Raw genomic sequence first — 12,579 nt, 5'->3', positions numbered from 1 at the left:
CATAAAAACTAACTAGCTTAATTTAGCAGAAATGCTGAAGTATAATCAATGCAAGCCTGATTTTCGAGATGCACTTGCATCTTTCAAGCCAGAGTTCCAGAGATGCAAGTGAGCCAGATCGTATGTTTTTAAGCTTATAAGAAAAGAAGTGTTTTTTTTAACATTGCTGACTTAAACACCATTTTAACTATGCTTGCTTCCTCATATTTATCTTGACTTTAGCATGAAAAATGTGGCTGACTAGTGCAAAGAGGAATCAATTATACAATTTTCACTCTGCACTCCTTCCCTCTCAATCATTAGTATGAAATAAATGCATTGAAAGTTTTTTTTGGAGATTATGGCGAACAAAGGTCAGAAATACAGTCTTTAGAACAGTGAGTCTGTAGCATTATATGGGTTAATCATTCCATCAAGAGAACTTGTAAACCGATATGAGCTTCTAGTCATCTCTAATCTCAGAACTGGATTTTAAGCACAAAGCTTTGCATTTTCAATAGTATTTGTGTACAATGATATTGTACTGACTAGTCACATTGTGTCAAAATCACTGTCTCCCTCTCCTCTTCTCTCTTCTCTTAGTTAGAAATAGATATTTTTTCCAGTGCAATGTGAGTAGGAACTCACGCAGCTTATCAATATAACCAATATGTACCTTACTGTTATGTTACTGTTATGAAAGTAATTACCAGCGTCATCATTTAAGCTTCATGACTGTGGTAGTAATCAAAAATAGATACATACGGTAGATGCAGGCTTTTTTATTTTTAATTTTTATTCAGTAAAAATGTTAAATTGCTCAGAAGCCATAGCTCTTTAAACTGGTTACAATAAAAACAAATGTGTTCCATCTCGGGATAGTTATCAATTTTTATTATTATTATTATTATTTTTAGATGAGAACAATATACAGACTATTGAAGATCAAGGAATCATTTTAAAGCAAGGCTATTTGGAAAAGAGAGCTAAAGGTAAACATCTACTAATTGATTATTTACTTATTTGTGTATTTATTAATCAAATTGATATGGCTACCAAATCTCATGGAAAATTACGCTGGATGGTTGATAATACCCCAATAAAACAATAAATATATAACAATTGTTACTTAAATCTATTATAAGCTAAAACATTGAGGAGTATAAAATATCACAGAATAACAGAGTTGGAATGGATCTTGGATGACTTCTAATCTGATCCTCTGCTCAAGCAGGAGATCCTATACTATTTCAAACAAGTAGTTGTCCAATCTCTTAAAATCCTCCAGTTTTGAAGTACTCACAACTTCCAAAGGTAAATCATCCCACTGATTCATTGTTCTAACTGTCAGGAAATTTTCCTTAGTTCTAATTTGGTAAGCAGAGCTAAATAAGAAAAGAAAGTTGTAGATGGAAGTATGTTAATAATAAGGAGTCACCTCAGAAGTTCATCTGGCCCTTGGGGTCCTCAGGCCTGCTGGCATAACCAGGTCTTGAAAACTCAGGAGTGATGAGGGCGACCTAATCTTTGTGGGGAGAAGATTCCACAAATCAGAAAAAGCCTGCCACCTAGGGCCTGCCAAATGAAGCTCCCAAGATGAAAGAATCAGTAACATGCCTATTCTGTTAGATCTGGTGAGGCAGGCAGATGAAATTAGGAAGAGGCAGTCCCTCAAAAAGGCCTTGTCCCTTACCATGGTAGAGCTTTAAAGGTCAACACCAGCAATGCAGTTCATTTTTTTAAGGAGTAAGATCCCTTGGCATAAATAAGATCCTTATCATTATTAAAATCAACTGGTGTTTATTTATGAATTCCTATGTTGTCCATGCTTTAAAATTTGTAATTAAAATTATGGCTAATTTTTCATGCAGACATTTGGTGCTGAGAGAAGTACATGACACAAAACACAACATCAATTGCTAGAACTGGTTGTATTTGCTTCTACCTATTTCAGTATGATTATTATTGTGAATACCATGTATTAAACAGATTTTTCTCTTGTCACATGTCATCATATACCAAGTCTATAGACATACCTTTAAGGGAAGCCAAAGATTAGAAAATATCTGAAAATGTATCAAAATATTCTGGATGCATCAATTCATCAATTTGCCATTCTTTCAGTTAGATGAAGATAAGGTGATGATGATAATACCATATTGGAGCAAAAAAAAAAAAAAGATAGGCAAAGAGAGAAAGAAAAAAGGGAGAATTAAACAGATATCATTATCCCTGGAATTTCTTACTTTTTAAAGAATTATAACAATACATAGAAAAGCATGTTCTATGCTTTTTCAAATGTCACATCCATTTGGTACAATTAGGCCCTTGAAATTAGAAAAAGTGACCACAGTTTTTGTACTTTGGAATAAGGATTTAATAATCCCTGCCAAACGCATTAAAATATTCAGCAAACCAGTCCTTAATGAAAACTTTCCAGATGTTTTCCAACTTTAAAACATATAGAAAGTGCCACAAGTCTATGGAAAGACCTATCTACATAACTTGTCAAGTATTATATAAATTGGGAAGTATTATTGTTGCACATTTTTTCAGGTTAGAAAATACTGCAGTAAACAGACAAAAGTATTTCTGAAAAGTATCTTATATAAACAAAATGCCTTGGAGCAATATGTATTAATACCAGAAATAACTTTGATATTGTAGCCTTTTCAGAAATACAGAATCCTTACTTATTCCACCTCTTTTCTTTTTCACAGATTCCAAAATCTTTGGCTCTGAGTGGCAAAAGAGATGGTGTGTTCTTGATAATACAGCTTTCTACTATTATGCAAATGAAAAAAGTAGGTTATACCACACCCATGCTTTCTGTTCCTTCACTGCATTATTTGAACTGAGGTTAACAAAACCTGTTCTATTTTTAGAAAACTGTGTTCATGAGTAGTCATAAATCTCCAATGGATCAATCAACTGGAGAAGACAGCAATAAAAGAAATGCTGTTGTCCAAAATTCATTTTAAGATTGTAGCTCATTTATTCTCTGATATTTTCTGCATTTATTGCAAATATTAAAAGGGTTCTACACACAAGGAACCCAGGGAGATGAAAATCAAATTGTTAAATCTCCTATACATCATATAAAATTGAGGGGAAAAATATCCACTAAGGTTTGCAACCAGTTAGAAATTGAATATTCCTGATCCAAATGCAACAGAAGAAACATTACATCATATCAACTCTTTTAGCTGGGTGATGGACAGGGGTAGGATTCTACCGGTTCGGATAGGTTCTATAGAACTGGTTGTTACAATTCTGCACAGTTCGGAGAACTAGAAAATCACGCTGCTGGCTAGCCCTACGCCTCTCCGCCTGCCCCTTCCGCCCAGTCAGGCCTTATCACCCATGCATAACATCACTGCCTGAAGCCTGCTTTTGCCCATCTCTAGGCCAGCCATTGCTGCCTGCCTGCCTTCTGCTGTGGCCCTGCCTGATCTAATCTCCATGGGTGAATGAGGCTCTGCAAGTCATGGTTGCCTATTTGCCACTGCTGTTCGCCTTTCCCCCCACCACCACTTGCTTTCACCGGGGAACATGTGGAGAGGCTTGTGATGGTTCCAGCCAGGTCAGCGGCTGCTTCTTTCACCTGCTGCTCCAGCTGAGAAAGCAAGAGTCTTTCCTGGCACAGTGAAAAGCCTGCAAGCCCCCCTCCCATCAGGGAACAGCTCTGGGCAGCAGAGGCAGCAACCAGGTTGAATTCTGTTTCTCTCTGCTGCCCGGAGCCATTTCCTGATGGGAGCGGGACTTGCAGGCTTTTCGCTGTGCTGGGAAAGACTCTCTCACTCTCCCAGCAAGAGCAGCAGGAAAAAACAATCAGAGAGGCTCATGTCGGCAAAGCGCCCCTTGATCGAGTCTGGAACAGCTAACAGTGGCTACAGGGAGCAGGGCTTAGAAGCCCCAATGCACCACTTGTGCGGCCGCAGGAACAGCTGATAAGTGGCAGAGGGGAGCTGGTCCCAGAAGCCCCGACACCTCCGGAATTGCCGTTGCCTTCCTTGCTGCCATCACCATTGCCACCTCGCTGCCACTGTATCCCCCACCCTCCAACAGATATGGTGAGTGTGAGCCCCAGGACAGGTGACTGACGGCCTCAACTGTTGCTCCCACTGACTTTTCTCTGCACCAGGAGTGGAAGCAAGAGAGAGAGAGAGAGCAGCCCTCTTGGCACGGAGAAAAGTCGCACATCTCCCATATTCCTCTCACAGCACATTTAAACTTAATGCACTTCACAAATGAGGAGGCAGGGATGAGGATGCTCATGGAGAAATGAGTATGGGGAACATGACTTTTCTCCGCATTGAGCTAGTCTTGCCAGTGACTTCAAATGTCTAATATGTTTTGCTCAGCTAGGACTAGCTTATCAAGGAAGAGAGAATAACATGCAGCAGATGCCTAGCAAAATTTAGTAATACTGCAGATTGGCTGTTTACACTGAAATCAGGTGCAAGATAGTAGGTAAATTATTGAGCAGTTTAGTTTGGTATTTATTTCAGTAGGCTGGTTTTAGAAAGCTAAACAGGATCAGACCTGGTAAGTACTTGGCTGGGAAGCCAACACAAAATAGGGTGTGGGAAGGAAAGGGGTTGGGAAGGAAAGAAGGAAGATAGGTTAAGATATCTTTTGTTGTCATTTTTTTACTCTAAGTACACTGGCACACATAAAAGTGAAATATATATATACATATCCATACACATAAATAACGCACATATACACATGCTACACACATACATATAAGCATTGCCCATTTTGAATACATAGAGGAAAGGAAGAAAGTATATTGGGTACATATGCACAAACGTGTGTGAAAAAAACTGCAAAGAAATAGGATTATAAAAAAACAGCTTCCAATCTTAGCAGTTATAGATGAGAAAGAGAAAGAGAGATGAGAAAGAGAGAGAAAGAAAAAAAGAGAGAGATGAGAAAGAGAGAGAGAGATCTGTTTAAAAGAAAGTAGAAAAATGGCTCTTTGAGTGTTTAAGTTGCAGCCCCCTGGGTTAGGCAAACATCATGGTCGTTAAGAGAGCCTTGTGGTCATTAAGCAAACACTGTAGTTGTTAAACAAGTCCATTTTCCCCAATGGGCATTTTTAACCAGAAACCAGAAGGAATTGTTGGAAACTGGCAAAAAACATAGAAAACCTCAGTCACAAGACTGTGTGGGATGTTGTAACTGGTCATAAGTGTGTGTGAGTGTGTGTGTATGTGTGCATAACTGTCAAAACAGGGAGAGAGGAAGAAATAACAATCTGAGGAAGGATTGTGTTGGACTTTCTTAACTAGTGATGTGTCTTTTTCCATCACAATTCTTGAGATGACAGGCACTGCATCTAGAAAATTGTAGTTGTAAATACCTGCATACAAGTGCATATCCATAAAGTCAGTCCCCATGTTCCCAAACACACTGTAGTTTGACTGAGAAAAAGGAGTATGGAAGAGGGTGACAGAACACGAATATACTTAATTCTCAGAAGCTAACATCATTGACATCACAGGAACAAAATGCATGTGTATCAGGTGACTGAACCTATAAGGCTGGTGTTTGGAAGTCTCAAAACTCATCTCTCAGAATCCAGCACCATCGTTTGGTGTAGCACTTTAGGAGTTCCTGCTCCAGCCTACAACCTCATATGGCTCATTCATGCTGTGCTGGCTTACTGATCATTGCAATTTTTTTACTACCAATTCTGTAGGCGTGGCTTGGTGGGCGTAGCAGGGGAAAGATAAAATCTCCAGTCAGAGGTGGTATTTGCCGGTTCTCCGAACTACTCAAAATTTCCACTACTGGTTCTCCAGAACTGGTCAGAACCTGCTGAATACCACCTCTGGTAATGCCTGTAGCACAACCTCCTATTCATGTAACAGAACAATGGAGTAGACTAGAGGATTCATCACTTCTTTGGAGGGAGGGGAATAAAGACTAATATCAGAAGAAATAAACTAAATCAAAATTTTAGAGACAAAATGAAAAAATATTTTTTAAATTTTACATTAATTTTACCTATTAAAATCCAAACATTCATTTTTTGGAAAAAGATAATTTACAGTGGTGCTCAGCTCATTAGAGAAACAGCCAGTAACTTAGAAAAACATAAAAACATTGGAAGAAAAATACAGTGGTTCAGTTAAGCAACGATATGGTGATGGTCTGCTGCGTAAGAAGTTGAAAGAGAATATCAAATTAATATCAGTTACAAGAAAATTTTAGAGAGAAAAATGTGTTTTTGGCATTGAGCCTGAAATATTTAATACAAATTCACACTGTGAATTGAACATCCAATTTCATACATTGTGCAAAGAAAAAAGAAATTCAGCATCACATAGAAACATCTATCAATAACTTGTTATATCCTAACCCGGCTAGATATAGATAGCAAATTCTGTAAAAATAGTCTTCTCGTAACAAAAATTGTTTTTGTTTTACCTTATTTTACTTATCCTTCCACTAAACAGTGGGACTTGGGTATTTGTATGTGACAAAGAGTATCTATCCCTCATGAGAATATGTTAAGTGAATATCTAACCCTGTTTAACTTCTATTCTGTTTCTGTACTTCTCTTGAATCCCTGATGAACAATCATAACATCCCAACTGCATTTTTGTTCCTGTGAGATTATAATGTCAATATTAAATGGCTAATCATTATATATTAGCAATTTGATTTCCTGATAATTTTTGTTAGGGAATTTAAAAAAAAGAGTTTGTAGCACTTGTAAAATAGGGGAAGGAAGGCTTTCATCTATCTAATGGTGTTATATTATAAAATAATGTTTCTTATAGCAGCCAAAACCCCTTCTCCATCAAAATAGATGTGTTTTAGTAAAACAGCATCTTCCAGCAGTCCTAATCAATGACTTAATTGGGAGGTTAGGGTGAACTTTTGAGTGGGGGCAGAATCTGCCTTCTGATCCTGCAACATGGATCCTGTGGAATGATCCTCCCTTTTTATCACCCTCCTGCATATTAGCTTGAAGCAAATGCATATGTCAAGCCTGCCATATGGAGACAGCTTTAAATTGCTTCATCTAGCAGCTGTTTAGAAGTGGAGAGTTATTTCTGTGCAATTTTTTCCAAGCTGTTGCAAACTTCAGAGGTAGGGTTGTTGATGCCAGAATGAAGAAAATCTAAAATGAAAATCCCGTGCACACAGATCAGTTCATCAGAAATACATCAATTAAAAGTTTATTCCGTATGTCAGTAGTAACATGAATATTGGTCCTAACTCAGAGTTCCAATAACAACATGGTTCTTTGATATATCCAGAATATTGTACATCCAAAATCAAAATTTGAGTTCAACATTTTAAATTAAACCAGTAATGCCAATGCATTTGAATATCAAGCTCATATGCAGATGAAAATATAACAAAGGGAACATGTATCATTGTAATGGAGCTCAAGTAATCCATAAAATAAAATGGAGTTTGAGGGATTATAAGTAGTCCTTGACTTACAACAGTTCACTTAGTGACCTTTCAAAGTTACAACAGCACTGAAAAATGTGATTTTTGACAGTTTTGTTTACAGTTATGACCTTTGCAGCAACCCCATGATCAAAATTGTGATCAAAATTCAGATGCTTGGCAACTGGCTCATATTTATGACGATTGCAGTGTCTCACAGGGTCATGTGTTCACCTTTTGCAACCTTCTGATAAGCAAAGTCAATGGGGAAGCCAGATACACTTAACAATCATATTATTAACTTAATAAAGTTAATAAGTGATTCTAAGTGATTCATTGAACAACTGTGACAAGAAAAGTTGTAAAATGGGGCAAAACTCACTTAACAACAGAAGTTTGGGTTCAATTGTGATTGTAAGTCAAGGACTGCCTGGATGGCAGGAATAAAAGAATGATTAAATTCATCTCTGCTATCCGTAGTTCGGTCATCATTCTATAAGCTTCCCAAAGTCACTTTGAATAATGATATGGCTGGCATAAAATTTAATAACAAATAAGTTAAAAATAAATATAAGGAATCTGGAAGGCCTTAGGGTCCTGTGTTGAATACCAATAATGACTGATCATTGCTGTTGCTTATTGTACAGGCAAACAACCAAAAGGCATATTTGCTATTGAGAGCTACCATGCTCAGTTGGCTCCCTATCTGCGCAAGGATTCCCGAAGAGATTGCTGCTTTGAGTTGACTTCTCCTGATAAACGAACCTATGAGGTATGATTACCAGAAATGGAAAGTGTTCTTTTTGCCAACATGAACTATAGGAAGAGTTTTCATCAAAAAAATTTAGTCACAATATTTGTTTAATCAGGGAAAAGGTGACATTCTATATTCTGTATTTTGGAAAATACTCAGTGAAATGTTTGGGCTTCCTTTGTCATTGATCATGTTTATAGAGGTCCATCCAAGTAGAATTTTACAAATAGCACTTTCTATCACTCTTTATTTATCCATCCATTTATCTTAGTTAGCTGTAAAATTCCAATATCCTGACTTAAAGAATATTTTGCTACATAAAGCTTAAAATGCTCTTGAACTTCGGTAATGCTTGCCACAGAATTTAGCTAGAAAGTCAGTATGGCATGGCATTACAAAAACTTTCATTATGATTTTTTATGTTTACCACATATATGTTTCATTGCTGTATTTTTAATCAATTTTATCCTGGAATTATTTTATTTGACATGGTTTTAAGAACAATCAGGAATAATCAACTACTACTACTATTACTTACTTAAATGAAACTATTTTAAGGAGTTGATTGCCCTCTGCCAGTGTGAGATAAGTTCCTTTTTATATCCACTTAAATTCAGTGTTCTATTTCCTGCCTTTCCCATGATTTAACAAATGCCTTGCTATGCATTCCTCAGGCTTGCTGCTGTCTGATAGTTGTTGACATAACAGTGTGCTCTTGTTCTGGAAAATTCTAGCTCCCAGCATGAGTCCTTTATTCTCGGGAGCACAACATGCAGATCCTATAATTTTTTGTTAAGGGAATGGGACTTTCTTTCTACTAATGTATATTCAGTGGTGGGATTAAAAAATTTTTACTACCAGTTCTGTGGGCATGGCTTGGTGGGCGTGGCAGGGAAAGGATGCTGTAAAACCTCCAGTCAGAGGTGGTATTTGCCAGTTCTATGAACTACTCAAATTTTTCGCTATTGGTTCTCCAGAACTATTCAGAACACGCTGAATACCATCTCTGTCTTTATTCAACACATACATTAAAATATATAGAATTAAAAACCAAATTAAAAACCACTTAATCCCCCTGAACCATTGTTTTTCTCATTCTAATCAACTTAAGTTATCCTGGCATTAATACAAGTGGAAAGGGCCTAGACATTGCTGCTTCAAAGCTAATATGAATTCAGAGCTAATTTATGCTGAGTTTGAACTTGATACAACCCAATCAACATGTGAAAATTCCACCCCAGTAAAATTAATTGAGATTCAAGGCTGTTCAAAATATCTCAATGAGTCTATTTAGATTTTTCAAATAAGTGAACAAATATAAAAATAACATTTTTTTTAAAAGTGGGGCGGGGGACTTTTTTACACAGAATGAGAAGAGGTGAACAGTGCTGGAAATGAAGGAGATTCTGATATTCATCCAGACAAAAACACTGCAGTATAAGGCATTACCTTTCTTTTTGTTCACTGATTCAGCAACTGAATGGTAAACTGTCTTTAAAATCATTTCAAATGATCCTATGGAATAATAGGATATCATTTATTTATTTATTTTATTGATTTGTCAAATGCTTACAATGTAATAGAAATAAAAATAAATATAAGTACATGAAATAGGTACTAATAGGATAGGGACAGTAGGCACGATTGTGCACTTATGAACAGCCCTTACAGACCTCTTAGGAATGGGGTGAGGTCATTAGAAGTTAGTTTGATGCTAAAGGAGTGGGGGTTTGAGCATGTGACAACAGAATCAGGTAGTGAGTTCCAGACATTGACCACTCTGTTGCTGAAATCGTACTTCCTGCAATCAAGTTTGGAGTAGTTTACATTAAGTTTATATATGTTGTGTGATCTTGTGTTGCTGTGATTAACACTGAAATATTCATTAACTGGTAATACATTGTAACATATAATTTTATGTACTATGCTTAAGTCTAATCTTAGCCGGCATAGTTCAAGGGTTTCTAAGCCTTAAATCTCAAGTCTGGTGCTGTAGGGAACAGAGGAGTGTAGTACTCTTCTTGTAAAATACTTCTGGACTTGCTCAATTGTATTAATGTCTTATATACAGTGCAGATTCCAGACAGCAGAGCTATATTCAAGCATTGGTCCAGCAAAGGTTTTGTATGCTCTAGTTTGCAAATCAGTATAACCAGAGGAGAAGCTTCATAAGATTAGATTTACAACTCTTAAAGCCTTTTTGGCAATGCTGTTGCAGTGAGCTCTGGTGCTTAGGTCATTCAATATGAGTACTCCAATGTCATTGACAGAGTGAGTGTAGTCAACGAGGTCCTATCTGCCTAGATTGTATTTGGTGTGTTGGTTTTTTTTTTACCAATGTGTAGGACCGAGTATTTGTTAGTTGAGATTTGGAGTTGCCAACTGCTTGACCATTCAGACACATAATCAATGTTTTGAGGATAGGAATTGAAACAATTTATGTCCAGGATGTGAGGGGTCTGTAAATATTTTCACAGACATCTTTTTTACTTGTGCAGTATACAGGTCCTCAATGGAAGGCAGGTTGGTAGTAATTGTTTTTTCTGTAGTTCTAATTATCCTCTGAAGTCTGTGTCTGTCTTGTTGGGTTGCAGAACCAAACCAAACAGTTATAGAGATGCAGATGACAGACTCAATAATTCTTTGTAGAACCATATCAGCAGCTCCTTGGGCAGTTTAAGCTTTCTGAGTTAGAGCAGAAAGAACATTCTTTGTTGTGCTTTTTGGATGACGTTTTTGATATTAGGTGTCCATTTTAAGTCTTAGGATATGATAGAACCTGAAGGTCTCTACTGTTGATACTGTGTTGTCTAGTATTGGGGGTAGTGTGGAAGGGTATGAAAGTCTACCACCATTTCTACGGTTTTGAGTGTGTTCAGTTCCAGATTGTTCCAGACACACCACGAGACTAGTTGTTCAACCTCCCATCTGTATGCAGATTCATTGTTGTCTCAAATGAGCCCAATCAGTTGTATCATCTGCAAACTTCAGCAATTTAACAGATGGATGGATGGATGAATGAATGGATGGACGGACAGATGACTGACTGACTGACTGACTGACTGACTGAATGAATGAATGAATGAATGAATGAATGAATACAGGTAGTGGTCCATTAATAACCACATTACTAACTTAAATCCTAAAACTTAACCTGAATTGCCTAACAACTGTAGTAAGAAAAGTCCAAAAATGAGGCAAAATTCACCTAACAAATGTCTTGCTTAGCAAGAGACATTTTCGGCTTAATTGCAAGTTGTAAGTTGAGGACTACATGTAGAACGTAGTACCAGTGGCATGTAATCTGCACTGAGGGTGGTGCCATATTTAAGTATCCAACATGTAAATCAATGCAGATACTCTAACTTACAACCATTCATGTAGTGATTGTTTGAAGATATAACTGCACTGAAAAAAGTGACTTATAACTGTTTTTCACAATTACCACCATTCCACAACCCCCTTTGTTAGGTGATCAAAATTCAGCCACTTGGCAATTTTCTCATATTTATGATAGTTACAGTATCTTGCAATCATGTGATCACCTTTTGTGACATTCTAACAAGCAAAGTCAATGAAAAAGCCAGATTCATTTAACAACTTTATTACTAACTGCAGTGATTCACTTAACAACTATAGCAAAAAAAAAGTTGTAAAATAGGGCAAAATTTACCTGACAAATATTTCGCTTAGCAACAGAAATTTTGGACTCAATTGTGGTCATAAGTCAAGAACTATCTGTATACATTTGGGATTGTGATTTTTTTTCTTTTGCAGTTCACAGCTGCTAATCCTGCAGAAGCTATAGACTGGGTGGATCATATCACATTTCTGCAGAAAGGTGAGTCTTTTAGGAAAGATCAAACCCATACTTTAATTCTAAGAATTAATTAATTAATCAATTAATGAATTACATATTTATCATTCTCTTCAGTTTCAACAAAGTGGAAGGAGAAGAAATATTTCTATTTTTTTTTCAAGTGAAACATGTATGAATATACCTATCCTGTTCTTCTGGACTTTTGACAATATAGTTCTCACTCTCCTGTATTTCTGCCTTCTTTGAACATATCTGCTTTTATATTGGTCCTGGGATTGGATACTGGTAGGCTCCAGACTGGTAACAACTTTGCAATGTTCTGCTTTATTTTATTTGTTTGTTTGTTTATATTTCTTAATCACCCATCTTGGAGATTTTTGAAGGAAATATTTAAAAAATTATTCTCCAAAGTTATGCTTACCGCTCTTACACCCAAGACCATTTCTATTTATCTCCAGCATCCCAAGGATTGCAAGACCTATTTAATTTTCTGATTGCTATTATCAAGATTTTCTACATAAGGGTTGCCAGTATAATAACACTTCATACCTATCTTTTTCAAAATTCATGCCCTTATTCTTTCTTCAGATATAGGCATGCTGCACTTATG

At 36.7% G+C, this 12,579-nt stretch overlaps 1 protein-coding gene across 1 annotated transcript in view; it reads left to right on the top strand.

Annotated features, from left to right (window-relative positions):
• The window catches only part of SKAP1 (src kinase associated phosphoprotein 1), a 502,719-nt gene that overhangs the window by 398,505 nt on the left and 91,635 nt on the right, over positions 1–12,579 (top strand). The window contains exons 4-7 of the mRNA XM_087915468.1: positions 897–971; positions 2,700–2,783; positions 8,043–8,167; positions 11,927–11,990. Coding sequence (XP_087771594.1) covers positions 897–971; positions 2,700–2,783; positions 8,043–8,167; positions 11,927–11,990 — 348 coding nt within the window. The remainder of the gene's footprint in view (positions 1–896; positions 972–2,699; positions 2,784–8,042; positions 8,168–11,926; positions 11,991–12,579) is intronic.

The sequence above is a fragment of the Pseudonaja textilis genome, chromosome Z (genome assembly GCF_049901715.1).
Source record: "Pseudonaja textilis isolate UNSWEBS1 chromosome Z, rPseTex1.2, whole genome shotgun sequence".
NCBI classification, from domain to species: domain Eukaryota; kingdom Metazoa; phylum Chordata; class Lepidosauria; order Squamata; family Elapidae; genus Pseudonaja; species Pseudonaja textilis.
Note: the sequence above shows the minus strand (reverse complement) of the source record. Positions and strands in the feature narration are given on the sequence as shown.